This window comes from Pan paniscus, chromosome 10 (genome assembly GCF_029289425.2).
Source record: "Pan paniscus chromosome 10, NHGRI_mPanPan1-v2.0_pri, whole genome shotgun sequence".
Taxonomy (NCBI): Eukaryota; Metazoa; Chordata; class Mammalia; order Primates; family Hominidae; genus Pan; species Pan paniscus.
In genome coordinates this window covers 71,715,894-71,741,755 of record NC_073259.2, presented here as the reverse complement: position 1 = coordinate 71,741,755, position 25,862 = coordinate 71,715,894, and the positions used below count along the sequence as shown (strand labels likewise).

The window sequence follows — 25,862 nt, the reverse complement described above, 5'->3', positions numbered from 1 at the left end:
TATTATAAATGAACCTGAAAGTGGTGGGTGTAACCTGTAGATCTGAGGGTGTGGTATACCTTTAGTTAGAAAGAGAAAAAATAAATGCAAACCTATAAGCAAATTTAGCTTTGTTTAGGTTCCAGTAGTTCTAATCTTTTAAAATTCAACTTAGCATTGTTCCTCTTTTTGGAACATTTAAACAGACACTGAGTCAAGTCAGAAGTAAGTCTAATAGACTCTTTGTTAAGTTATTTTTTTGTTCTCAGAAAATCACGTTTATTTAAGTATCAGTTATCTAAAATGGGTCAAATAGTAAACATTACATTGGAACCATAAATATTTATTAGTAGAAGGTTTCTGATCACAAAATCTGTAGTTTAGTATTTCATATAAAAGAGCAAAAATAAAATAATCCTGGGATATTAGGCCAATTAATCTTAAAAGTTATTTTTTATTGTTCATGTTGTTCAATCTAAATATTGAAATAATATTGCTGTGTGTGTGTATGCGTGTGTGTGTGTGTGTGTGTGTGTGTGTGTGTGTGTGTGTGTCTCCTGTGTTTGCTGACCCAGCCCATGGGAGAATCTGTTTCATTTTTTCCATGAGTACTTTTGCTACCCCACCCTACATTAGACTCTTGCTGTCAAAAGCAAATGGGCTGGACCATGGATTTTTCATGTAAATGTTATGCAGGTTAATATTTGAATGGCTTGGACAGAAAGAGCATTCTCCCTGCTCTGTGCTATCGACATGTGTTAGATTCATTGACTTGAGCCAATCTTCTACATGTAAGTGAATCTCTCATCTGAACTTTCTTTTTCTTATTCTTCATTTTCCTTGATTTTAAATTATATCTAGTAGATTATCTTTCTCATGATCTGTCCAGGTGTCACAGTTGGTGCGTGCTGGTTATGTTCTGCTGTGGGCCTGGTTTGCTGGTTTAAATAGAGGTGACTTTAGAAGCTAGAAGAAAAGAGCCCAAATGTGGAAAGTTTTTGCCCAAACCCCTTGAGGGTTTCATCTCCAGCTTTCATGAACTGTTGTCCTAAATTTGAAACCAGGTTAAAAAAAAAAAATCTTCTTTACTCTAGTTAGTCTCACAAGAAGAAAAAAAAATTGTCATTAGACCAAACTTGTGAAAACTTAGGATTGGGATATGTTGTATATTGGGTTGTTTTCTGATTACTGACTTTTACAAAGATGAGTGCTTTGAGAATAACATCCAGTTGCTTACCTTGCTACTGTTCCACAACAAGGTAGTATTAAATGGCTACTAAACATAGGCAATTTCTCCAAAATCACATAATTATTTGTTTAATCAATAAATATTTTGTATTTATTGAAAGACTTCTAACTACAATGTTTCATATCTAAGGTATAGGGCAAAAGAAGGCCTTACACAGAGCATTAGGGCAAATGAGACTGATATGTAACATAATGGAGGCAAACTGTATTTTTACTGTATTTATTACTTTGGCTTTAAATACTAATTAGACCTTTTTTTGAAAAGGTTTGCAGAAATGATGTACTCTCTTTTCCCCAAACTGGAAACTGGCATAATGGAATAGAAAATAAGAACTGCATTCTCTTTCATATTTCTTAAATATGAATACCCATGATCTTGACAGGTACAAAATGAAGGCTTTTCTGACAAGTGTATAGTGTTTTTTAGTTATAGTGCAATAATAAATGTTATTTCATGCTACAGATAGTAACAATGTGTTTATATGTGTTAGGATATTATACTTTATTATTATTAAGAAATCAATTCTTATTGATTTTTATGAAGTGTTACACTCAATAAAACTGAAGGATATTTAATTTTCTCCTTTTTTTATAGCTTCCTTTCTTTTGTTTTCTTTCTTTCTTTTCATTTTTTTTAAAGCAGGGTCTTGCCCTGTCACCCAGGCTGGGGTGCAGTGGTATGATCACAGCTCACTGCAACCTTAACCACCTGGGCTCAAGCAATCCTCCCATCTCACCCTCCCAAGTAGCTGCGATCGCAGGTGTACACCACTGTGCCCTGCTCATTTTTTAGTAGAGATGGGGTATTGTCATGTTGCTCATGTTGGTCTCAAACTCCTGGCCACAAACAGTCCTTCCACTGCAGCCTTCCAAAGTGTTGAGATTGCAGGCGTGTGCCACCGTGCCTTGTTCATTTCATATATATATATATAATATGTATGTGAAATATATATATAATATGTATGTGAAATATATATAATATATATGTGAAATATATATATAATATGTATGTGAAATATATATATAATATGTATGTGAAATATATATATAATATGTATGTGAAATATATATATAATATATATGTGAAATATATATAATATATATGTGAAATATATATATTACATATGTGAAATATATAATATATATGAAATATATAATATATATGAAATATATATAATAAAATATTATATATATTATATATAAAATATATATACACATAATAGTATAGTTAAACAGATAAAAATTACTAATATATTTAAATATTTTAAAATAGGGCCATTATCACGTAACTACAATTTAAGGTACAGTTTCTCTTTAAAATTGAATTCAGATATCCCCACGCTGTTAATTCTGCCCTGTGCATATTACTTTCCTCTGTGGCATGCTGCTTATAAATTGTAGAGTAGGATTTGTATTATTGGCCTACAGGCTTCTTCAGGATAAGAACTGTGTTTTTATATATACTCTTTAGCCCTTGTCCCTGTTCCTAGCACAAAGTGGGCTTTGGATGAAAGTTTGTTGAATTAAATTAAACTGGTGTCATGAGGGGTTTCAGTCATGTATGAACTGACCCAAAGTCACTTAAGGCAGAAACAAAATGAAGTAAAAAAGAGAAAAAGTTGACCAACATCATTGATGCAGAAGTATTAGGTATAAATCCTCGCTTTGCAAGTTCGATTGTAGATTTTTCTAAACATTTGAGGTGAACATCTTACAAGTCTACATTACAATCATCAACCAGTCTAAGACAATAATTGGGAAGTCTTTTCCTCTCCAATAGCCTAGGTTAGTGTATGCCCAAGTTGGTTTTGTTTACAGTGGAGAGGACACTGTATTTAGTTCGATATGTGTTTGAAAGCTGACTCCACCATTCTGACTGGTCTTGGGAAATTACCTTATTAACTGGCCTTCATTTCATTACCTGTAATAAGTAAATCTTTTCTTGCTAAAATCTGCTAAGGTTGTTGGGAGAATTAAATGAGGTGATACATTAAAGGGCTCTTGTAAATTTTAATGTACTAAACATATATAAGCTACTATCATTGTACTGGATAAATACAAATTCAGCAAACCCTTAGTAAACCTGTACTTTACTTGTCTGTGACTATGGGAGATACTTTCTGGGACTGATTCTAAATACTGTGTGTGATATACAATATTCCCCCATGGGAACCTGTTGTTGGTTGTGACAGTTAATAAGTTCTGTTTGATTATGGAATAACTAAATGCCTTCTTTTTACTTTGTGTAGGTTTTCCATATGTCTGAATGATTTCAGTTTTATTGAATTTTAATTTATTTTTCTAAACTAAATCAAATAATTAAAATAATATACTAGAAAAGCTTGTTATTAGAAACGAAACTATGTTCTCACTGTATTTTTTGAAAAAGAAAGTTGTACAACTTTAATGCCCTAAAGTTACCCCCAAAATAGGAATTCCTTGTAGAAATTAAGAGGTTCATAGAAACTTTCAAACACTTGCCCTGGCAGGCTGGGACTATAATTTTGTTAAGTTCTTTTTGAGAATCAAGTAATAGGTGCTAACTTAGATGTAATCCTTCAGATCTCTCAGATATGGATTAAGTTTGAAATGCATGATTTTTCTAGCTAGAAAACTAAGAGCAATTTTAAAATTACCAGGTCAGAAATTTTAGGTTGAGTGCTATTCCCACACATAGAAATGTTGTTTCATGCCCTTGTAGAATTTTCTGTTTAAAGAAAACTTGACTTAAGCGTATGAAATAAACCCTATCTGCCATTTGAGTTTAGAATTTGTTTTGCCCAAAATTTTTATCAGATTTTTAAAAATATCAGACTTGTAAATATACTTAATATTGGATTTTTGGGTAAGTGCAGCTTTGAGGAAGTGTGTATATCCATCTGCCCTATACCATCCCATTCCCATATCCTTTCCAAAAGAGCAGAGTAAATATGGGTTCATTTAGAATTGTATGAAAATGTTTGCTTAAAACAACCTCTTTGGAATGGAAAATGTCAGATTGTTGAACTTATGTCTCCTTTCTTTTTCCTTAAGGAGAATGGTGTTGAACGCGTGTGTTCTGAGAACCTGCTGCAGTCCAGGTTTGCTTGTTTGTGTTGTGTGTGTAAATTTGTATGCATATTTAGTTGGTTTTAAGAGAATTATTTGGACCTGACATTCCAAAACATGTTTGCTATCTTTTTGGCAGGGAATATTCCTCACTACCATTACCCAGACGCACTTCATCGACAGACGGTACTATAACTTCAAGTGGTAAGTGGATTTGGAAATAATATTAAAATAGACTGTTAGTATTATAGCTTTCAGCCTGATGTTCTGTGACCTGCTGGGGTGTGAGCAAATGAGAAGAACATAGGCAAATACTCCTTTTGCATAGTATAGTTAAATACACTATACTATAATATTATGTGCATAGTATTCACACCATTTGTTTCTCCTGTTGACAGATCCTGGATTAGAAATTCTGAATATGGCTTCTTGTGACCTTGACAGTAACTCACTCTGTAAGAAAGAGGAGGATACAAGATCAGCTTCTCCCACGATAGAGGCCCAAGGTAAAATGTTGACAGGTGTAAGCGTCATTTTAATTCTAAAACACGAAGCAAGTCTATAAGCTAGTGAAGTAAGTATCCACACTAGCTCAATAATGTTATTTAATTTTTTTTGTAAAATAATTCTTATAAAACAATTTTGAAGATATAGTCTGCAGAAAAGAAATCCAAGTGGTAACTAACCATGGCCTTTCACACATAAGGATGGTATCAATTTTTTTCGATTTCGTAGCCAGAACAAAAATTATGATATATTGTAATGGGACAAATATTTCCTATGGCAGAGATTGACTGGAATTTACTGGGTTTCAACTGTAGCACAGAAGTGACATCACCTGCTTAGGAAATTCTTGGAATCCTTGTTCGAATTTATCAGGTTAGAACGATGGAGCAATTAGCAATGGTCCACCCAGAGGCAACAGAACTAACCAGTTGGTTTGTTAGGTCCTTTTCTGCTACTTGACTCTGAAAACAATGTAGTTATTCTCGACCATTCCCAGTGAGACACCACTTTAGTTGACATTCATGGGAGGAATAGGCTCTAATTCCCATAAAAAAAAATCAATCAAGGAAAATTCATTCTTTTTCTTTTTTCTTTTTCTTTTCTTTTTTTTTTTTTTGAGACGGAGTCTCGTTCTGTCGCCCAGGCTGCAGTGCAGTGGCGCGATCTCAGCTCACTACAAGCTCCGCCTCCCAGGTTCACACCATTCTCCTGCCTCAGCCTCCCAAGTAGCTGGGACTACAGGTGCCCGCCACCACGCCCATCTAATTTTTTTGTATTTTTAGTAGAGACGGAGTTTCACCATGTTAGCCAGGATGGTCTCGATCTCCTGACCTTGTGATCCACCCGCCTTGGCCTCCCGAAATGTTGGGATTACAGGCGTGAGCCACCGCACCTGGCCAAGGAAAATACATTCTATTGTTTGAACTCGACATTTAAGTTTGAGATAGAGGTGCTAAAATAGAATAGCCACAAAATTGCAGAAATGGAATCCATTTCATGGGTTAATTACAGAATGTCTTTATACTCCACCTTACGTCTAATAAGTAAATCTTTTAATTAAAAATACACTAAGGTTCCATTTGTTACCTATCATATAGACAAAGATGCACAAATTTGATTACACTCTGTTGGTAAAGTTGTAAGAACAAAAGAAAAGTGCTGTAGGGAATGTAACTTTTTGTAAATATAGTAGTCCCCTTTTATTCACTGGGGCTACATTCCAAGACCGCCAGTGGATTCCCAAAACTGATAGTGCCAAATCCTATACACACTATGTTTGTGGCTATATAGACATACCTACGATAAGTTTAATTTATTAATTAGATATTTACAACAATAACTAGTAATAAAATAGAACAATTTTGACAATATATTGTAATAAAACTTATGTGAATGTGGTCTCTCTCTCAAAATATATTATTGTGGCTGGGCGTGGTGGCTCACGCCTGTAATCCCAGCACTTTGGGAGGCTGAGGCAGGCAGATCACAAGGTCAGAAGATCGAGGGACCATCCTGACTAACACGGTGGAACCCCGTCTCTACTAAAAATACAAAAAATTAGCCAGGCGTGGTGGCGGGCACCTGTAGTCCCAGCTACTCGGGAGGCTGAGGCAGGAGAATGGCGTGAACCCGGGAGGCAGAGCTTGCAGTGAGCTGAGATTGCACCACTGCACTCCAGCCTGGGCAACAGAGCGAGACTCCGTCTCAAATATATATAATTGTATGTAATATTTTCAGACCATGGTTGATAGCAGGTAACTGAAACCATGGAAAGTGAAACCTTGGATAAGGGAGGGCTACTATAATGTGGAGAGAAATGTTCTAATATCTATCAAAATGTTGAATGTATATATCCTCTGATACAACTATTCATTTTCTAGGAATTTATCCTGCAGATAATATGCACACACATCCCAAATAACATATGCAAATGCTTATATATTGCAGCATTGTCTGTAATAACAAAATATTAGATTTTGGCATATCCATGTAATAGAATACTAATATGCAGGCATAAAACATAAATAAGGAGACTTTTTTCTTACAATAACATAAAAGGCTACTCTTTCTTGGGGGAAAAAAGTACAGAATGTTAAGTATAGTGTACACAATTTTGTGAAAAAAAGGACAGAAAAAGTTGGTTTTTGGTGCACATGGGGACGGTCTTACTCTGTTGCCCAGGCTGGAGTGCAGTGTTACAATCATAGCTCACTGCAGCCTCAAACTCCTGGGCTCACACGATCCTCCTGTCCCAGGTTCCTCAGTAGTTGGGACTACAGGTGCAAGCCACCACGTTTGACTAATTAAAAAAAGATTGTGAAGATGGGGTCTCACTATGTTTCCTAGGCTGGTCTCAAAGAAAAAGTTTTTATGTATGCATGAAATATCCCTGGAAAGCTAGACAAAATTTAATAACATTGCGTCTAGGGAGATAAACTGGATTTCTGGAAGTCATGGATGGGAGGAAAAATTTTCACTGTAAAACATTTTTACGCTTTTTGATTTATGAACCATATGAATCTACTACTTGTCCTAAAATTTTTTAAAAACTAAAGTAAGGGCTAGGCACGGTGCACATGCCTGTAATCCCAGCACTTTGGGAGGCTGAGGCAGCAGGATTGCTTGAACGCAAGAGTTCAAGACCAGCCTGGGCAACATAGTGAAACCCCGTCTCTGCAAAAAAATACAAAAATTAGCTGGGCATGGTGGTGCATGCCTGCAGTCCCAGACACTTGGGAGGCTGAGGGGGTAGGATCACTTGAGCCTGGGAGGCGGAGGTTGCAGTGAGCTGAGACTGAGCCACTGCCCTCCAGCCTGGGTGGCAGAGTGAGACCCTGTCTCAAAAAAAAAACAAAAAACAAAAACAAAAACAAAAACAAAACAAAAAACCTAAAATAAAATTTTCATAAGGAAAAAAATTGTATAGCTGTGAAGAAATTGCTTACCATTTTGTTCTTATTTCCATATAAATTTTACAAATATAATACATGCTTTAAATATTTTTCTCTTAAAAAGGAAGAAACAAAACCTGCCTGTGTCTGCTGACCTTTGTGCCTGCACTGAACTAAATGTAGGACAATGGACTGAGTAAACAGGAGAATAATTATCCGGTACATTTCAGTACAAATAAAGTACATAAAGATAAACAGAAATTACCAAAAGGAATGGCACAAGTTAAAAGTGCATCTTTTCCTCTTGGTTTCATGACATTTAATTTAGAAAGGTACCATGTTTTAGAAGGATATCATATTTTTTGTTATCAGCCTTGCAAATACAATATTGAAAGAAAATTTGTTAAGCTATTAAAAAAGCTACTAAGTTACCAATTGTTCATCCTTCCGCCCTCCACTTTCTATTATTGTACCAGTCATGTGTTCCATTAAAAAAAGCAGCAGCAGCCTAAAAAATGATTTTTAAAAAATCCTATTAGAAGGCCATTTGTACAGATGTTCACTTCTTTTAAGAAATCTTTTATGGCCTTAGCTGCTCCATCCTAATTCTGAGTCAATGGGCACGTATACATTTTTTGTAGTTCATAATTTGTCTCATATGTTAAGACCTTTGTCAGTTACTGGTCAGCCCATATTGCCACTCTCACTGTTTCCTCCTCTTTTACTTGCTCCTGCCCCCCTAACTGCTTTGTGTGTTTCCTGTTTCTCACAGGCACAAGTCCAGCTCGTGATAATATTGCATTCCAAGACTCTACGAGTAAGGATAAAACCATATTAAATCTGGTAAGGAAATACGTATGTTCACAACAAAGGTGGTGGTATCTTACAATGGTAGAACTATCCCTCTAAAAAGTAGTCTTAAAAGTATTATCTCATTTATCCTTTCAAAATATTATGAAGTTCATATAATTTAATTAATATTTTATCGGCAAAGTAGTTGAGGCCAAAGTGTTTTTGTGACTTGTCTAAAGTCACACAACAGGATCAGAACTAGGATCTCCTAGCTCCACCTTAATTTATTGTTCATTCATTCATTTGCTCACTCATTTATTCATCAAAAGTCAATTGGAAACAAGCTAAATATTTCTCAGTAGAGGACTGCTTAAATAAATGAATGCATTAATAAATGAAGTTGAATAAAACGGTGGTATCTATCCTAACGATATGTTCTAATCAGGTGAAGAAACAGATAATTACTGAATAATTAGAGTGTGCTTAGTGCTTTGAAAGAAAAAATGCTTGAGATGGCAGGCCAGAAAACATGTCACGGAGGAAGTACCGTGTTAATGGCATTGAAAGTTTTACAGTTGCATGGTAAAGCTCTATAAAACATAAGGAGAGCTGGAAATGATTAGAGAAAAGAGTTAAATTCCTTCCTTAAAGAGAAAATTCATTAGGCCCAGAGTGGTGGCTCATGCCTGTAATCCCAGCACTTTGAGAGATCGAGGTGGAAGGATTGCTTGAGCCTAAGAGTTTAAGGCCAGCCTGGATAACATAGGGAGACCCTGTTTCTACAAAATATAAAAACAAATCTGCCGGGTATGGTGGTGCTTGACTGTTGTCTCAGTTATATAGGATGGCAAGGCAGACAGATCGCTTGAGCCCAGGAGTTTGAGGCTGCAGTGAGCAATGAGCATGCCACTGCACTCCAACCTGAGCAACAGAGCAAGACCCTGTCTCAAAAAGAAAAAAAAGAGAGAGAGAGAGAAGACTCATTTCCACTTCTATGAATTAATAATCATTAAAGAGTAACTACAGGTCTAATTTCATGATTCTTCAAGGGTCTTGCTTATGTCTTGCTATGTTGTATGCATGGAGGGGTGTGCGTGTGTGTGTGTGTGTGTGTGTGTGTGTGTGTGTGTATTATTGTTTTTTTCTTCTCAATATACAAGCATTGTTCTAGTTAAGCATTTGGTTGCAAGAAACAGAGACCCATGCAAGCTAACTCAAGTTAAGAGGAGGCCATGGCACAGACTTGGGGCAAAAAAGTAGATGAAAATTTTTCAGCATTTCATTCTGAAGATAGTGAAATGATTGGATTTGTGATTTGGAACAATGACATGATGTCATTCGTTTCCTTTGTTATCCAGAGGCGATGGATTCCAAGAACCCCACAGATACCAAAATCAGAGAATGCTCAAGTCTCTTATATAAAAATTGCATAGTATTTGCATATAACCTAATGAAACGGGAGAGTTCCCTGATTCCCCTTGCAGGACATGCAGCAGTGGTGTGTCTCACCTGCTTAATCACCCCATAGTTCAAGCCCCTAGGGGGAACATGCAGACCAGAAGCTGCAGAGGCCAGGGCAAGCGCTTTTGGGCTCTGCCCCCTGGCAGCATCTAGGGGTCAGTGTCTGTGATTCCCAAAGTCCAAGTGAGTGTGTGTTACAAAGCTCTTTCAGATTTGCCATCTGCAGACAGCTTGTGTGTTAATTAGCTCAATGGACCCTCAGCCTTATCACAAGGGCAGAGGGCCAGTGTGACAGCTTTCTGTATCCTGAGCTGTCGCTCAGTGTCCCAAAAGAATCAGATCACACGTGAGCTGGAAGGATGAGTGCAAGGTTTTACTGAGTGGTGGAGGTGGCTCTCAGTAAGATGGATGCAGAGCCAGAAGGGGGGATGGAGTGGGAAGGTGGTATGGAATGGGAAGGGGGTATTCCCCTGGAGTCAGGCTGCCCAGAGGCCATACTCTTCTCCAACTGCCCCAGGCTAAACTCCCCTTGGCATCCAGACATCCCCCCTCTTCTCTTTTTCTCTGCCATGTCATTCCACTATTGTCAGTCTGCCAGTCTGCTGGTCTGCCAGTGTTGTGTGCTCACTTCAGCTGCTTGTGTTGTGTGCCCGCTAAGGTCTCGGGTTTATGTTGGCACAGGATGAGGGGCATGGTAGGCCAGAGTGGTCTTGGAAAATACAACATTCAGACACAAAAACAGGAGTGCCTGTTCTCACTTACGTCTGCAGGCACAGGCCTGAGGGTGGAGCCCTCACTGGGGACCCCGCCTTTCTCTATCCAGCACTTCCCTGCCCACCTCCCATATCACTAACACATCCTCTTATATACTTTAAATCATCTCTAGACTACTTATGATACCTAATACAGTATAAATGCTATGTAAATAGTTATAATGACAAGAAAGGAAATCTGTGTGTGTTCAGTACAGATACAACCATTGTAGGCCTAACTACATTTTTTTTAGTTAAATCCATAGATGCAAACCCACAAATACAGAGGGCCAGCTGTATAGGTAGGATATAGTGTTGGCTAGCACATAGGCTGAAAATGGTTGCTCCTAGTAAAAAATGAACAGAAGAAAATTCAAGTCCTTTACTCTTTCATAGTAGAATCTTCTGAGAGAATAAAATTCCTTCTCATCTCAAAAAATATATAGACATAAAGACACTTTTTAAAATAATGGATCAATTTGCCATTGGAAGTTGTGGGACTGGTTAAGATACTCTGGCAATAATTCAGATGAGATGAAGGTAGTATGAATTTAGTGAAGGTGGAGAAAAGGAGATAAATTTGAGAAATATTTAGGGGTGGAATTCACAGAGGATGATGACATGTCACGGGTATGGGAAACGGTAGATACCCAGGCTTATGGCGTAACCTACCGAATGAATAGAATAACATGACAGTAGGGAAGGAGGAAGGAGAGTAGAATTTGTGGGGTAAAATAAGATCAGTTTGAGACAAGTCAAATTTCAGGCTGACCTGAGACATTGATAGTCGGTAAGGAGATTTTATATACGGCTGCATACCCATATTCATGAACTCACCTGTGCGGTTTTTGAAAGCTGACATATATTTGTGAGTTATCAGCAAAAATCCAAGTGTGTGGATGAGATTTCCCAAGGACTGTGGCAGGAAGGAAGGGAGCACTGAGGATAATGGAATCCTGGCTAACAATATCTACTAGAGAAGGCAGAGGAGACTGAGAACGGGCTGTTGTAGTGATGTGGGGCTGGGGCATCAGAACAGGGAAATCAAGGGGAAAAAATCTTCAAGAGGAAGGGATGGATAGATAATTTTAGATGCTATGGTAAGGTCAAGTAAGATAAAGACTGAAAATTATCCACTGGATTTGGCAATAGGGAGTTCAGATAGCTGGTGAGAACACTTTCCTTGGAGTGCTGTGTAAAGGGGTAGAGTAGTTAATTGATCACGAGTGGGAGAGGAAGAGCTGGAAACAGCAGCCACACACAACTCCTTATGTGACCTTAAAACATATCTATATGCGGTAAAAGCCTAACATAACACTGTCTTAGCAGCCATCTTTGTCACAATTTCTCCAAAAACCTATCTAGAAAACTCCATGTGATAGCCCTATATCACCCACACCTTACCTTTTCATCTATCCAGTCCTACCTCTTCATCAAACTTCAGCATGTTCCTTGTCTGCAGAAATTCCATGCTACTCAAGTCATGGTGTCATGGTGCCACTCTCCTTTCTTTTTATCTTTTTTTTTTTTTGGTTGAGACAGAGCCTTGCACTGCTGCCTAGCTTGGAGTGCAGTGGCATGATCTCGGTTCACTGCAACCTCTGCCTCCCCAGTTCAAGTGATTCTCCTGCCTCAGCCTTCAGAGTAGCTGGGATTATAGGCCCGCACCACCACCCCTGGCTAATTTTTGTATTTTTAGTAGAGACGGGGTTTTGCCATGTTGGCCAGGCTGGTCTTGAACTCCTGACCTCAGGTGATCCACCCACCTCAGCCTCCCAAAGTGTTGAGATTACAGGCGTGAGCCACAGCGCCTGGCCATCTCCTTCCTATTTAAGAGCACTTGTTTATCTATCTCATTTATTTGGCAATTAATCCTAGTTTGCATTGTTGTAATTCGCATCATGTTTGCATCTTTTCATGTATTTACGCCCTTTTTGCTTCAACTAGATTGGAAGCGCCCTTGCAGCCAATTTTATTTCCTTCTTAACAGCATTAAAAACTGTACAGCAGGGGTCCCCAGTCGCTGAGCCAGAGATCAGAACCCATTCGAGGCTGTTAGGAATTGCGCCGCACAGCAGGAGGTGAGCGGCAGGCCAGGGGACATGACCCCCTGACCTCCGCCTCCTGTCAAATCAGCGGTGGCATTAGATTCCCACGAACCCTATTGTGAACTGTGCAAGCGAGCCATCTAGATTGCATGTTCCTTAGGAGAATAACGCCTGATGATCTGAGGTGGAACAGTTTCCTTCCGAAACTGTTTCCCCCTCACCTCACCCCCGTGGAAAAACTGTCTTCCAGGAAACTGGTCCCTGGTACCAAAAAGGTTGGGGACTGCTGTTATAGAGTGTTTTTGTCAGAGTAGGCTTAGGAGAGGACAGGAAGTAGGAAAATGACTGGTTATGAAGTATTTCCACTCTATGTACAGCGGTAAAATCTTATGATTTTAGGAAGCCAAAGAGGAACCAGAAACAATAGAAGAACATAAAAAAGAACATGCTTCAGGAGGTAAGGAATGTTTCTTTCAATCCCCATGTGAACTTTTGTTCTCTGCTGATATTTTTGTGGGTGAAATCTGTCTGAATAAAGCTATGTCACTTACAAATTCTGCATCTCTGGATAAGGTCAGTCAATAGGACCAATGATTGATTCCATTTGTGTCATTTTCAAAAAGCCACATTTGCATTGTGTTGACTGTTCAATCCCAGAAAACTTGTAATAACTGGTGCTCTATTGTGAACTAAGAACCAAGCGAATGTTGGTAGCAAATGCTATGCTCTACTGTTAGTTCTTTTTTAGTATCCCATCTAAAAGTAAAGCCACTATTTACAGAATAAGTGCTAATATGCTTTTCCCCTTAGCCTACCTCCATTGGGATGGAATAGTGGATAGAGTTCAGGCTTTGGAGTCATAGAGACTCTACATGGGATCAATCTCTGACTAGCTATTGGTCTTGGAAAGTTACCTAACCTTAAGTCTCAATTTTCTCATTTGCAAGAGGAAAATGAAAAGAAGAAAAGCACACTTAATTGAGAATATATTCTATGCTGAGAACTAGGCTAATTTCATGTGCATAGTTTTATTTAGTCCTCCAAATACTATGTGAGGTGGTAAATTGTGATTCAGTTGCCTAGCCTATAAAATGTGGACAATAAAAGTATCTACAACAGAAGGTTTGCTGTGAGGATTGAATAAATTAATATGTATGAAGCACTTTTCTAAGTGTCTGGCACCAAAGTTCTCATAAAAGTTAGTTACTATTATAAAAAAATCAATCTTATCTTAGATGATAAGATATCTTTATCTTATCAATCCTATCTTAGATGGCTTAATGACTTTGTGACTTGTTCAAGATCACATAACTGTTAAGATTCAAACAAAGCTCAGATTTAAACCAAGTTTGTTTGACTTCAAATCCAATGCTCTTAATAACTAATACATAGTCCTTGGTAAAGTTGTCATAAAATCATATGTGTAAAATGCTTTGCTCTGTGATTGGCAATATAATAAAGCCATGGTTGATGCCATGTTTATTGTCACTGTTATTGTTACCAGTATTATTATTACTACTACTATTATTACTACTACTGTTCCTGCTACTGCTAATAAAGCCTTGATCCAAAGAAGAACCAGGATACCAGTAGGAGGTTTAGGCTTTTAGCCATGGGATCAGGTATAGCAAACATGCAAATGCAAAGAGAACAAATTGGGCTGTTGCTTGATTCTGAGACATCTTTAAGTATGAAAGACTATTCACATGCTGAGGTATAAACAAATGATTGTAATGGCATTGTGATCCCAGTAGCTTAGCATAACATTATAATTTAAGTGCATACATTATTAGCTGGCGATCATCTCAGACATATTTAAATGAAATACTTTTGTTTAGTGGAGATATAACATTAGATCAAATGTGCTTTTACATGTCAAGCCTTTTTAACCAAATAATATTTTATTATATTTTAATAGACTCTGTGGTTTCCCCTCTTCCTGTAACCACCGTGAAATCGGTTAACCTTAGACAAAGTGAGAAGTAAGTGCTTCTTCATGTAGCATGTTAACATGTTTTATTTTTCTGTTGGATTATGTTTAAATATGTTTTTTGTCGTATCCTACAGCACTTCTGCTAATGAGAAGGAGGTGGAGGTGAGTTTAAAGCAAATTTTTTTTCCTTTTAAAAAAGTGTTCCAGACTCACCTGCTACAGTCACTTCATGTTTTGGCACAAGCTCTCATATGCTCGGTGTCTGTTTGGCTTGGCTGTGACTCAGTGCGGGTGAACCCTGTGCATGTCAGCAGTATGTTGCTGGGGGAAGAAAGAAATGCCTCAGTATAAAACAGTATTAAACTGAAACATCTGACCACATCCGGTTTTCTCTCCTCCTCCTCACCCTCACATTATTTTGACAACAGGCAGAATTTCTCAGATTATCTTTGGGATTTAAGTGTGACTGGTTTACCCTGGAGAAGAGAGTGAAGCTTGAAGAGAGGTCCCGTGACTTGGCAGAAGAAAATTTGAAGAAAGAAATCACTAACTGTTTAAAACTATTAGAGGTGAGAATCAGAACATTTGGGATATAAACATTTGGTCTAGCCAGGCACAGTGGCTCACACCTATAATCCCTGCACTTTGGGAGGCCAAGGCAGGAGGATCACTTGAGGCCCGGAGTTCAAGATCATCCTGGGCAACATAGTGGGACCCCATCTCTACCAAAAAAAAAAAAAAAAAATCAGCCAGGTGTGATGATGTGTGCCTGTAGTCCCAGCTACTTGGGAGGCTGAGGCAGGAGGATCATTTGAGCCCAGGAGTTGGAGATTGCAGGGAGCTATAATCACACCATTGCATACCAGCTTGGGTGACAGAGTGAGACCCTGTCTCAAAAACAAAACAAAAAACACTCACAGAAAACATTTGGTCATATTTTCAATAACACTTTCATAATTACATATGCAATTACTTGTATGACCCAAACCAGTACCAGGTGCCAAGCTCTGCCTGACCCAAATGTGAATCATAGAAAGTAAGAATGCAGGATCAGGCTGAAATAAAAGTTTCACTAATAGGAGAGTATCAGCTATAAAATGAAAAATGTCTTTTTAAAGTAGGTTGCATGAGTCATCTGCCTTTTCTCTGGATTTTCAAATTTCAGGCAGAAAAGGAATCATACAGAAAACTGAGCAATAGGAAATATCAATTTTAAGCTTCAAAGAAGAGAATCGAGTCTATTTCCATTTATGATTAACTGAGGAAAGAGAATGATAACTGATTCAGTCTTGCAGATGATGGGCAAGCCTGCTGTAGGGTACTGAGAGAAGAATGGGGGTGCATAGGAGTGTAACAACTACTATTATCCTTCCATATGGTGAAGTTACCATACATTTAGAGATGAGCTGGAAAATTAGTAGGCTTAGTTTTGGATGAAGGACATTAAAATTGAGAAACCATGGAAAAGAATCACGTTATTTTTTACCGTGATAAAATATGTAACATAAAATTTATCATCTTGAACATCTTCAAGTGCACAGTTCAATATAAGTTTATTTACATTGTTGCAAAACAGATCTTGAAACTCTGTACCTGTTAATTTCCCTTTTCCTCCTTACCCCATCCCCTGGTAACCATTATCCTACTGACTCTATGAATTTGACAACTTTAGGGACTTTGCGTAAGTGGATTCATACAGTACTTGTCTTTTGTAACTGGCTTATTTCACTTAGCATAATGTCTTCAAGGCTTATCCATATTATAGCATGTGAGCGGATTGCCTTCTTTTTAAGGCTCAATAAAATTCTCTCGTAGCTGTCAATTTTTGCTTATCTATTCATTCATCGATGGGCATTTGGGTTGCATCCACTTCTTGGCTATTGTGAATAGTGCTGTTAGAAACATAGGTGTATAAATATCTCTTGGAGACCCTTGGAGACCTTGCTTACAGTTCTTTTGATTATATCTAGACTCAGGAGTGGGCTTGCTAGGTCATATAGTAATTATATTTTTAATTTTTTAGAAACCACTGTACTGTTTTTCATAGCAGCTATATCATTTTAGATTGTTACCAACGGTGCACAAAGGTTCCAATTTCTCCAAATCTTCACCAACACTTGTTATTTTCTGTTTGATTTTATGATAGCCACCCTAATGGATGTGAGGTGGTATCTTATTGTGGTTTGGTTTGTATTTCTCTAATGGATAATGATATTGTGCATCTTTTCATGTGCTTGCTGGCCATTTGTACATCATCTTTGGAAAAATGTCTATTAAAGTCCCTTTCTATTTTCTTAGCAGAAAGAAAATTTTATTTATAAAAGTATGGTTTCAGGGCTGGGCACAGTGGCTCACTCCTGTAATCCCAGCACTTTGGGAGGCTGAGGCAGGCAGATACCAGAGTCAGGAGTTTGAGACCAGCCTGGCCAACATGGTGAAACACCATCTCTACTAAAAATACAAAAATTAGCCAGGTGTGGTGGCGGGCGTCTGTAGTCCCAGCTACTTGGGAGGCTGAGGCAGGCAGATCACCTAAGGTCAGGAGTTTGAGACCAGCCTGGCCAACATGGTGAAACACCATCTCTACTAAAAATACAAAAATTAGCCAGGTGTGGTGGTGGGCGCCTGTAGTCCCAGCTACTTGGGAGGCTGAGGCAGGAGAATCGCTTGAACCCGGGAGGGAGAGGTTGCAGTCAGCCAAGATCACACCACTGCACTCCAGCTTGGGCAACAAGAGTGAAACTCCATCTCAAAAAAAAAAAAAATTAACTGGGCATAGTGGGACACACCTATAATCTCAGCTACTTGGGAGGCTGAGGCAGGAGAATCGCTTGAACTCAGGAGGTGGAGGGTGCAGTGAGGCGAAATCATGCCATTGCACTCCAGCCTGGGTGACAGAGCAAGACTCTATCTCAAAACAAACAAACAAACAAACAAAACAAAACAAAAAACGACAGTTTCAGAAGGTAACATAGTAGCATAAGAGTACTCTTTCTATAGGCATATTTTAGTAGACTGGTCTCTCATTCCTGGTGGAGGAGCTTCTCTCATTGATGGCTGATATTTCACAGAAGATTTTCAGCTCCCAAAAGTGTTCCTACTTTAAATAACACCTGGAAGGCTGGATGAATCTTATGTTTCCTTTACGTTTGGTTCTTTCTCCTGAACATCTGAATACTTCCGATGGAGTTGTTTTGAATTAGATAAGAAATAGCTGCATTCCTAAGGGAAGACTGTTCTCTCCTTAAGTTCATAATATTTTGTTTGTAGTTGTTTCAGTTGGTGGCTCTAACCAAAGCAGCTCATCCTGGACTTCAGTCAAACGCTGTCATTTCTTTTTGATATCTGAAATTACCTTAGCATTCTTCTTTTTCAGATTTTTCAATATCTGGACTTTTTAAGCATTTTGTTGAGTTCTTCTTTACTAGTAAAATAAAATTTATTGATGTGTTTCTTACAAATTTTAGATTCTATTCTATGTTTATACTGGACGAGGGTTTTCTCAAATGCAGGCAAAACAATATTCAATTCCATGATGTCGTTGGTTTTCTTTCCTTCCAGACACCAAATATGCACAATGTTGGAAATATCTGAGTCTGTTGCTTCACTTCTTGATTTCTTCCTTTTGCCATAAGATGTATTCCCTTTTTTCTGGGTTTTGCTTGACTTTCTGTTGTCAGTGTGTCTTTTTCAGCAGATGGCTGGGCATTAATGGGTCCTATGGTTTTGGAAGTGACTGAGTCGGCTGGTTTCTCTGAAAGGGCTGAAGATGCTGTAGTTGGAATAGCCTCGTGTTGTTGGGTCTTTATTTTCTCCACTGACTTAACTTTTCTTCTCACATCACTTTCTTCAGACTCATCGCTGAGTTTGAGTTTCTTCCTGGCTTTTTGCACTCATTTTTGCAGATTCGTTTTCACTTCCTTCATTTTCAGAAGTGCTCGAGCTTCTTTTTGCTTCTTTTCCTGGAGGAGTTGAAGTGATAGATAATCCACAATATTTGGAGAATTCTTCATTGGCATACATAGATGAGCTGTGTAAAGGAGGATCAAAGGTTTCATAAGGTTCTTCATCTTTCTCATTTTCACCAAGCCTGCCAATTCTTGAGACGGCAGAATTATTAGGAAAATCAAACACATTGGTAGGCTTGCACTTTTGACCAGCTTTATCTTTCACAGGATGTATTCTTCATAAAATGTTCTTTGAATATCATGGACCTGCATGCCCGGGAGGCTGCACTCAATGTGGCAGGGCCATCAGGCCACTCTCTTTCCATTTTTTAATTGAGTTATTTGGATTTTTAATTGTTGAGTTGCAGGAGTTCTTTATATAGTGTGGATATTAACCCCTTATCAGTCATATGGTTTGAAAAGATTTTCTCCCATTCTATAGGTTGCCTTTTCTGTTGACTGGGTCCTTTGATGTATAAAGACTTTTAAATCTGATGTAGTTCCATTTGTCTATTTTCACTTTTGTTGTCTGTGCTCTCGGTGTTATATCCAAGAAACCACTGCCAAAACCCATGGCCTGAACTTTTCCCTTATGTTTTCTTCTAGGAGTTTTCTAGTTTGGGGTCTTACTTTTAGGTATTTAATCCATTTTGAGTTAATTTTCATATATGATGTAAGGTAAGGGTCCAACTTCATTCTTTTGCATGTGGATATCGAGTTTTCTCAGCAATATTTTGTGAAGAGACCATCCTTTCCTCATTGTGGATTCTTGGCACCCTGGTTGAAGATCATTTCATATACATTTATTTCTGGGCTTTTAATTCTATTCCATTGGTCTATGTGTCTGTTTTTATGTCAGTGCCACACTGTTTTAATTATTGTAGCATTGTAATATGTTTTAAAATTAGGAAGTATGAGTCCTCCTACTTTTTCAAAAGTGTTTTGGCTATTAGGGTCCCTTTAGATTCCATATGAATTTTGGGATAAATTTTTCTATTTCTGCAAAAAAAAAAAAAAATGCCATTGGGATTTTGATAGAGATGCCCTTGAATCTGTGTATCACTTTGGGTAGTATAGATATCTTAACAAAATCAGGTCTACCAACCCATGAACACAGGGTGTCTTTCCATTTATTTGTGTCTTTTTTAATTTTTTTCAGAAATGTTTTGTGGTTTTCGGTGTACATCTCTTTTATCTCCTTTGTTAGGTTTATTCCTCAGTATTTTATTCATTTTGATGCTATTGTAAAGGGAATTGTTTTCTTAATTTTTTTCGGAAATTGTTAGTGTGTAGAAAGACAACTAATTTTTTGTGTTAATTTTGTACCCTACAATTTTGTTGAACGTGTATATTAGTTCTAACAGGTTTTTTTGGTGGAATTTTTAGTGTTTACTATGTATGAGATCATATCATCTACAAACAGAAATGATTTGACTTCTTCCTTTCTGATTTGGATAACTTTTCATTATTTTCCTTGCCTAATTGTTCTGGCTACAACTTCCAGTATTATGTTGAATAATATTGGTGAGAGTGGGCATCTTTGCCTTGTTCCTGACCTTAAAGGAATAAGCTTTCAGTCTTTCACCACTGAGTATAATCGTAGTGGGGTTTTCATATGTAACTTTTATTAGGTTAAGGTAATTTTCTCCTATTTCTATTTTTTTAAATTAGCACTTCAGTGACATAGTAAAAAGAATGTGTGGTTTTTTGCATCTTTTTGTTAGTATTCCTAGTTTTTGTGTTTTTTAATCATAAAAGTGTGTTCAATCTTATCACATGCTTCTTCTGCATCAGTTGAAATGACTATATGGTTTTCGTCCTCCTTTTTGTTAATGTGGTATATTATATTGATTGGTTTTCATATGTTAAACCACCCTAACATTATAGAAATAAATCCTACTTGTACATGATGTATAATCCTGTTTATGTGCTGTTGAATTCAGTCTACTAGTATTTTGTTGAGAATGTTTACATTAATATTTATCAGAGATATTGGTCTGTAGTTTTTTTTCTTTAATGTCTTTTTCTGGCTTTGGCATTAAGGTAATGTGGACTTCATAGACTAAGCTTGGAAGTATTCCTCTTCAATTTTTGGGAAGAGTTTTATGAAGATTGGCATTAATTCTTTAAATGGTAGAATTCCCCAGTGAAGCCATTCAGTCATGGACTTTTCTTTTTTGGGTGATTTTTGATTACTGATTCAATCTTCCTACTAGTTATAGGTCTGTTCAGATTCTCTGTTTCTTCATGGCTTAATCCTGGTTGACCATACTCTGTTTTGCTAACAATTAACATCTGCTCTTTCCTTCCCAACTGGAGGTGGTGGTTTAAACCACTGTAAGAAACTGCATGTCTGACAATTGCCATCCTAGTTGGTTAGCAACTCTCTAACTACAACTTATACATATCTGTCTGTTTCAAAAGTGGTTGTCCTTCATTGAGCACCAAATGTGCAACAAGCAGTTGGCATCTCTTACCTATCATATGACAGTATTTCTGGAGAGGATACATGATTGTCCCCACTGGCCAGATAAGGAAACAGCAAATCAGAAAGGTTGATTTTTTTTTAACATTTCTAAAATTGTGATGCAATTTACAGTCGGTGGTGCCTAATGGTTTTATTGACAGCCTTTTCTTTCTTAATGATATACAAAATCGTGGTATCTCTTAAAATTCATGTTGCTTTAGATTTGGGAAAGTTTTAGAAATTTGCTCACAATCACACAGGTAATGAGCAGTGTCATGTCTGCTTCCAAATCTGTTATTCACTTAATCCTGTCTGTACTTTGGTGAGAAGGATGTTCATCAGGAAGGGCATCATATTGTGTAAAGGGCACAGGATTGAGAGGAAAATTCATAAGGCAATGAATGTATATTCACCTAGCCAGCCCAGTCATACCTTATCATTCATGGAAGAACAAGCATAGTCGTCAGAGACATTTTTAATACCAATATGTTTGGTTACGTTTCTTAAAATTCCAACCTATGCTCCTTATATGATACATTCACCTCTTTTGTAAGCATAATCTCTTTACCATTACCAATTAATTGCAGCCCATCCTATTAGCTGTAGAAGAAAGATGTGGCAAATTTGGGAAGTAAAGAAAAAAGGGATCAAGAATAGACATAAAAGATTTGTGGTCACCTGCGTATATCTACCCAGTACCCAAAAAAGATAATAATATATCAGTATCATTCATTATTGGTCTTTGCTGCTTCTTTTCATCTTCCACCGAAATAATTGAGATTAGAATGTCATCCACATTTCCAACTTAGTCAGTGTTAGAATCACTCGCTGAATGCTTGTGTTAGATATCTTTTAATATGCTGTTTTCTATACAGTCTTTAACACCTCTGTGTGAAGATGACAACCAGGCACAGGAAATCATTAAGAAGCTGGAGAAGAGTATAAAGTTTCTTAGCCAGTGTGCAGCACGAGTGGCCAGTAGGGCTGAGATGTTGGGAGCCATCAATCAGGTAACCTGTCTTCATTTCTCTAGTTAGAATGAAATTACAAAAAAGATTCACTTTTCCTGAGACTATGGATTTCTCACTTCTAGGAATAAGTTTTAAAAAATACTTTTGTTGTATAAGACATATGTGTTTAATACATATGTGTTTAATACAGAAAAAATGGAATATACAAATAAAAAATGTTTAAAACATCTAATAACACGATCTAGTGACAATCATAACATTTTTGTAATATATTCTTCAAGATGTATAGTGTTATAGTGTTTATAATCCCTTATATAGTGTTATAATCTGCTTTTTATTCATCATATAACATAGGTAACTTTCTGTGTGATATAATTATATACTCACATGTCACCATTTTATGGTATTCTACTGGTTGAGTAGATATAAATTATTTAACCAATTCCTTGTATTCAATCATTTCAGGATGTTTTTGGTATTTTTCTGTTATAAACAATGCTCCAGTAAATATCCTTGTATATGCATCTGTGTGTATTTGTCCTTAGAGAAGTAGAATTCCAAAATTTCTTTGTGGGCAAACCTGGGGAGATATGAATTTTTTAAATCTATACCTAAGCAGACTTGTTAAAATATATTTTCTTAAGGAGAAATTTAATTGTGGTAGTAATTTTAGTTTGATCATTTGTTATATACTTTCACACCTTAGTTCCTTTTTAACCCCTCACTAGAGAATACTGTTATTCTTTGTTTCATTTTTACTAAAGTTATATATGCATATAGTTTTTTAAAAGGTCAATCAGCTCTATAAGCCTTACTAATTTCCCGTGATCCAGAGAAACAACTTTCAACTCTTTTGTCTTACTTGTTTTGTATTTGCATTCACATTTTTCAATAACATGCTCATGCTGCCATTTAGTGATTTATTTTCAGTTTTAGGTATTATCTGTTGCTCTTCCACTATGAAGACAAATATTTAGTTCTTTTATCAATCTCTGGCCCATCACACCTTTTCACTGTCCCTCAAGCTACTGTTGGCCATCCTGCTTTCCTGGCCAAGCTTATACTCCACAGTTAAACATAGTTTTCACTACCTTGCATGTCCCCTCATCACTTACCCCTTTCTTGCTTTGTCTTACTCATTTGGCGAATCTACAAGTAAATCCGCTTCTCCACCTCTCATGCCTGCATAGCTGGAAAATGTCACATTCTCATGCTGACCTGTTTCTCTTTGAATTCATTATCACAAACCTCAAGCGGGTCCTTGGGGCTTCCCCTCAATCACCCTCCTTCTCTTTTAAATATCAATTTCCCACCCTTTCCTTTCTCCTCAAACCACTGTCATGTCTTTCCCCATATTCTCTCTCAAACACAGGTAATGACTGCTTCCAACCTCACTGAGGAAACTGGGACAATCAAAGGAAACTGCCACAAAGCCTCCCGGCGTGTGAATCCTTACACACTCCCTTGCTCTTGTTCCTAAAGATGCGTTGTCTCTAACCCTATCCAAGGCCAGCCTTCCCCGCTGTAGATGGGAGCCTTCCCCACTAATTTACTCAGAGTCATGGGACCAAATTCTCCTGACTTTTCTCCATTTACATTTTCTCCACTCTACTGAACCATTTCTATCAGCACACAAATAATATGTTGTTTTCTAGATGGGAATAATAACACAAAACAAACACAAACAAAGTAACTTTTTATCCTTTCTTTTCTGGCCACCACCCTGTTTCTCTGCTCCCATTTACAGCAAACCTCAACAGAATGGTACTCACTGTGTTCAGTCTCCCTCCTCCCACGTTCTCTCAAACCCACTCTGTATCAGCCTTTTGCTTCCACAAAGCAGATTTTTCCAAGGTCACTAGTGACCTCCACATTACCAAATTCAGTTTCTCAGTCCTCATCTGGCATGGCTGATGTCTTCCTCTTCCTGGAAATGCTTTCCTCACTTAGCTTCCAGGCACCATGTCCTCTAGCTTTTCTCTACATCACGGGCTGCTCCTTCCAGGCTTCCTGCAGTTCTACCCCTTCTCCTGGACCTCTGAATATTGAAGAGCCCCAGGACTCCACTCGTGCACATCTGATCTCCATGTGCACGCAATCCCCCTGTGATCCCTTGCAGTCACCTGAGGACTCTCAAATTCGTATGTTTAGCCTAACCCACTCCCATGAGCTCCAGACCAGAGTATGCTACTGCTGACTCAACAGTTCCACTTGGATGTTTGATAAACTCAAACCTAACATTCAAAACTGACTGTTCATGGTCCCCCCGCCAAACCTACCCCATGCATAAGCTCCTTACTTCACTCAAGGGCAGCTCTGTCCTTTTAGTTGCTCAGGCCAAAATAGGGGCAGAGGGAGCTGGGGTAATTCTCAACACCTTTCTCTCTCACTTCACATTAAATCCTACAGAAAATCCTATTGGCTGAATTGTCAGAATATATTCAGAATTCAACCATTTATTTCCCTTTCTACTGTTACCATCTTGATCTAAGCCTCCATTCTATTTTGTCCAGATTAATGCAATAGGTTCCTATATGGTCTCCCTGCTTCCATCCAATTCCAATCCCTCCTCCCAACATAGTCTGTTCTTAATAAAGGAGCCAGAGTAATCCTTTTAAAATTAGATTGTGTTACTTTTTGGTTCAGCGTCCTAAAGCTCCTCAATTTACTGGGGGTAAAACCCAATGTCTTACTGTGGTTTGAAAGGATGTGTGGCCGGGCGCGGTGACTCACGCCTGTAATCCTAGCACCTTGGGAGGCCAAGATGGGTGGATCATGAGGTCAGGAGTTTGAGACCAGCCTGGCCAATGTGGTAAAACCCCGTCTCTACTAAAAATACAAAAATTAGCCAGGTGTGGTGGCACGTGCCTATAATCCCAGCTACTCGGGAGACTGAGGCAGGAGACTCACTTGAACCCGGGAGGCAGAGGTTGCAATGAGCCGAGATCGTGCCATTGCACTCCAGCCTGGGCAACAAGAGTGAGACTCCATCTGAAAAAAAAAAAAAAAAATGGGCAAAAGACTTCAATAGACATTTCTTCAAAGAAGATACACAAATGGTCAATAAGCAGGTAAAAAGATATTTAACATCCTTAAATGTGTTAGGGAAATACAAATCAAAACCACAATGAGATACCACTTCACACCCACGAGGATGGCTATGGTGAAAGAAGAAAGGAAGTAAGGAAGTTGGAAAGGAAGGAAGGAGGGAGGGAGGAAGCAAAGAAGGAATAGTGTTGGTGAGGATGTGGGGAGATTGCAAACACTGTACGTTGCTGGGAGATGTGAAATCGTCCAGCCACCGTAGAAAACAGTTTGGTGGATCCTTAAAAGTTAAACATAGAATTACCATATGACTCAGCAATTTCATTCCTAGATGTATACCCAGAAGAATTGAAAACAGGCACTCAGATACTTGTACACAAATATTCATAGGACTATGAACATTCCAGATGTTTCACTGGGGTACTCCTAATGTCATTAGTTATAGGACTTTTATCTTAGAATATTAGAATCCCCAGAGAAAAACCTTCCAACTGCCTGCCTTGAGGGTGTAACTCTGGCTGCCAGTGTTTGGAGGCTGGAACGAGGAATAAGGCTGGATCTCAATATTCAATATGCATATAAGTTGTTGCTTAAATCTGTTGTTTTCAGCATGATAGATCCATCATCAACTATCTGTTCTTTCCCAATCCACAGAACCTCAAGTTAACTCTCTCTAGATATCCAACTGTATATAGTCTTTCACCAAAATAGTGGAGGGAAAATTGCTGTGCTGGCCAGAGTAAGGAAGGAGTCTCTGGACCTAATCTTTTTTT

At 38.0% G+C, this 25,862-nt stretch overlaps 1 protein-coding gene across 3 annotated transcripts in view; it reads left to right on the top strand.

The window, feature by feature from the left end:
- The window catches only part of IRAG2 (inositol 1,4,5-triphosphate receptor associated 2), a 111,270-nt gene that overhangs the window by 77,436 nt on the left and 7,972 nt on the right, over positions 1 to 25,862 (top strand). For all 3 annotated transcript variants that reach the window (XM_055095843.3, XM_034936159.3, XM_008954307.4), the window contains 9 exons: positions 4,261 to 4,307; positions 4,415 to 4,479; positions 4,674 to 4,781; positions 8,446 to 8,516; positions 13,126 to 13,183; positions 14,645 to 14,708; positions 14,794 to 14,821; positions 15,088 to 15,228; positions 21,949 to 22,083. In XM_055095843.3, coding sequence (XP_054951818.1) covers positions 4,261 to 4,307; positions 4,415 to 4,479; positions 4,674 to 4,781; positions 8,446 to 8,516; positions 13,126 to 13,183; positions 14,645 to 14,708; positions 14,794 to 14,821; positions 15,088 to 15,228; positions 21,949 to 22,083 — 717 coding nt within the window. The remainder of the gene's footprint in view (positions 1 to 4,260; positions 4,308 to 4,414; positions 4,480 to 4,673; positions 4,782 to 8,445; positions 8,517 to 13,125; positions 13,184 to 14,644; positions 14,709 to 14,793; positions 14,822 to 15,087; positions 15,229 to 21,948; positions 22,084 to 25,862) is intronic.